Source organism: Arachis ipaensis, chromosome B05, assembly GCF_000816755.2.
Source record: "Arachis ipaensis cultivar K30076 chromosome B05, Araip1.1, whole genome shotgun sequence".
Classification (NCBI taxonomy): domain Eukaryota; kingdom Viridiplantae; phylum Streptophyta; class Magnoliopsida; order Fabales; family Fabaceae; genus Arachis; species Arachis ipaensis.
Genome location: NC_029789.2, coordinates 6,042,732 through 6,045,450, shown reverse-complemented (window position 1 = coordinate 6,045,450; position 2,719 = coordinate 6,042,732). Strand labels below are relative to the sequence as shown.

The following is a 2,719-nucleotide window of genomic DNA, read 5'->3' as shown; positions in this document are numbered from 1 at the left end:
GAATAGTCATTAAATATTAATAATATTAAGAATTAATTTTTTTAAATTTTAACTAATGTTATGTAATTAAAAATGAATTTGATTTACTTTGTGGTAAATATATATAGTGTCTTACACAATGTGGTGGTGGTTCCAGAGAATAGTGTAAGTGTGGAATTGGGCTGAAGGATCAAACCAGAGGTTGACCCTTTGTTCTCTACCCCCTTTGCCGTCGGCGTAGATGTTAGTCTGAACAGTGTATGGTTGACCACTACGGTTTCCCAAGAACTCAAAGTCAAGCTCGTCCCTTATAGCGTCCGTGTCCGAGCTCATCTACGTAACCACCAACAACATTAACGTTAATTCATGCTCTCTTTAACTTTATTAATTAAGTAGACATGTGTACAAACATAAAATGCCGTCACAGTCCCAGCAGAGTCTCCGGCAATGAGCTTAATCTTCATGCTAATACGCCCAAACATGTACCTACTCTTTGAAGCAAATCCGCATCCTCCAAAATAAGATAAATTAAAATGCTTAATTAATTTGTTTCACAATACTAATAATAATAATAGTTATTATTAAGTTAATTAATTACCAGAATTTCGGTCTAGAATGAGTTGTATGGCGGTGCCTTGATTATCAATTTGCCTGATGTGGGAATCAGACCATGTAACTCTAAAGTCTTGAAGGAATGTAACTGGTTTTCCCCAAACACACACACCAGATAATACGAGAGCCCATAATGATAATAAAAAGAAAGGGTTTTTAAAGAATGCCATGTATATACATATATATATGTATTTGTGATTAATTGGAATAATGCAAGTGGAGCAAGAGAAAGTGTGTTATTTATATAGGATAATGGAGAGAGAAAGAGAGAGAGAAATGCATTATGGTTAATGGATTAGAAGAGAAGAGGAAATAGCTTTCGATACAGCTAATGAGGAGCAGTGAGTAGGGCCCTAAACTATTATATTTCTTCTTTTGCGAATGTTTGGACTTTGGAGATTGGCTTCTTCATTTCTATTTATGTATTCTATTCTCTGCTACCCCAATGATTTTCTCAGCGTGCGTGTGCATTATTTTATGTATTCACGAATCGAACTCAACACCATTAATGGGGACATTTCTTGTCCATTTACTATGCTCAATTTTCTTCAGCAATAATAATCTAGCTACCATTGCTTCCTAAACTATAGCAAACAATAATGCCTCTTTTATTTTTATAATTTTATTGATTTATGGCTCCCGTAAATCGTAGAAATATCTGCATGCAACAATAAATAATCGAATAATGCTACAGAGTCAATTTTGTTTATGACGTGTACCACACGATAATCGACAGATAAATTCAGTTATGGACCGACCTTAAAGGGCGAAAACGAACAAAACAGAACAAACAACCTTATCTCCCAAACCGCAACCCCCAAAACAGAGCACACTACTCAAACACGCCTCTACACGTCAAAAAGATACTAATAACTGCACTAATTAAAAATATCGGGACTGACGAAGTCCACTATCAATCCAGAAACGTCTATAAAATTAACCTCTTTAACTCATAAAGACTCAGGTTCTACACTGACTTCTGATTATTACTCTTTATTTGCTTATAACTCACACACTTACTTGAGCGTCGGAGTGCTTTGTGCAAGTACTCTCGCCGCCGTATTTCAGAGAGCCGAGGTTGATCCCACACTCTCATACCTGGACGACGTTTAACCCAGCCGCGTGACCAGGTGCTCGCTCAAAATTTATAATCCATCTAATTTTCCGGTGAAATGATGTTACTTAATTACCACCCATTAATTGTTTCTACCCCTCAGGCCATTATAATACAACAAGAGTAAGGATATTTATTATTTTATGTGGAATTTGCATAAACTTTTTCTTTTGTTTCATGTTAAAAAAAATTCTTTTGAAATTAGCAAAAATTGAACTATATTTTTTTTGTTATAAAAATTTTAATATTTAGTTATAAAATTACTTTTTCCTAAAAACTTGAACTAATAGAAAAAGAATGTAGATTTCAAAAGAGAAAGTGAATATAAGTCAAGAAAAGAGTGAGAATCAAGGCAACGGGATTGACAACTATAAATGGATAAAATGAGAGACATGTGTATATTGGCTTTTTATGCAGGATAGATGATGAAAGAGTACAACCAAAAAAAATTCGAATTAACGTATTATATTTGATGATTGATTTGATTCTATGTATATTGTATAGTTACTTTTTGTTTTCATTTTTATGGCTTGTTTCTTTGTGGTTGAATTTGGTCCTCAACTGCAATGTTGAAGGAAATTAAATTTAATCATTTAATATGTACTTCTTAAAAGTGTCGAACTTTTCACTACTGATGTAATCAGTAAAAAAATTAGAAAAGGACACATAAATTGTTTATCTCTAATAATTGTTGTAGGACTTTTTAGACTTTAACATAATATGAACGCGAGCTGGCTAGATAGTTGATTATTAGTCTGTCCTCTAGCCTCCCCATTAATTAGAAGAACTTCAACATTTTAGTACAAGTGAAATGAAAATCTTAACTTACCAGCCCTCGGGCTCAATTTGATTTAATAAATGTGACCATTCAAATGTTTGCTGAAAGCTACTATACAAGAGGAGTAAAGTAATACTAGTACATATTCATAATTACATCTACTTTCATTTGCATCTTTAAACTTTATGTCACATGTATTTTTGGATAAACTTTTATATATTTTTCAACTATATCTA

The 2,719-nt window shown here is 33.0% G+C and overlaps 1 protein-coding gene across 1 annotated transcript in view; it reads right to left on the bottom strand.

The window, feature by feature from the left end:
* Nucleotides 1-968, bottom strand: part of LOC107642672 (probable xyloglucan endotransglucosylase/hydrolase protein 6) — a 2,354-nt gene extending 1,386 nt beyond the window's left edge. Inside the window, exons 1-4 of the mRNA XM_016346094.2 lie at nucleotides 887-968; nucleotides 578-848; nucleotides 390-490; nucleotides 116-312 (exon numbers count right to left, since the gene is read on the bottom strand). Of these exons, the coding sequence (XP_016201580.1) occupies nucleotides 116-312; nucleotides 390-490; nucleotides 578-761 (482 nt within the window). The 5' untranslated portion in view covers nucleotides 762-848; nucleotides 887-968. The remainder of the gene's footprint in view (nucleotides 1-115; nucleotides 313-389; nucleotides 491-577; nucleotides 849-886) is intronic.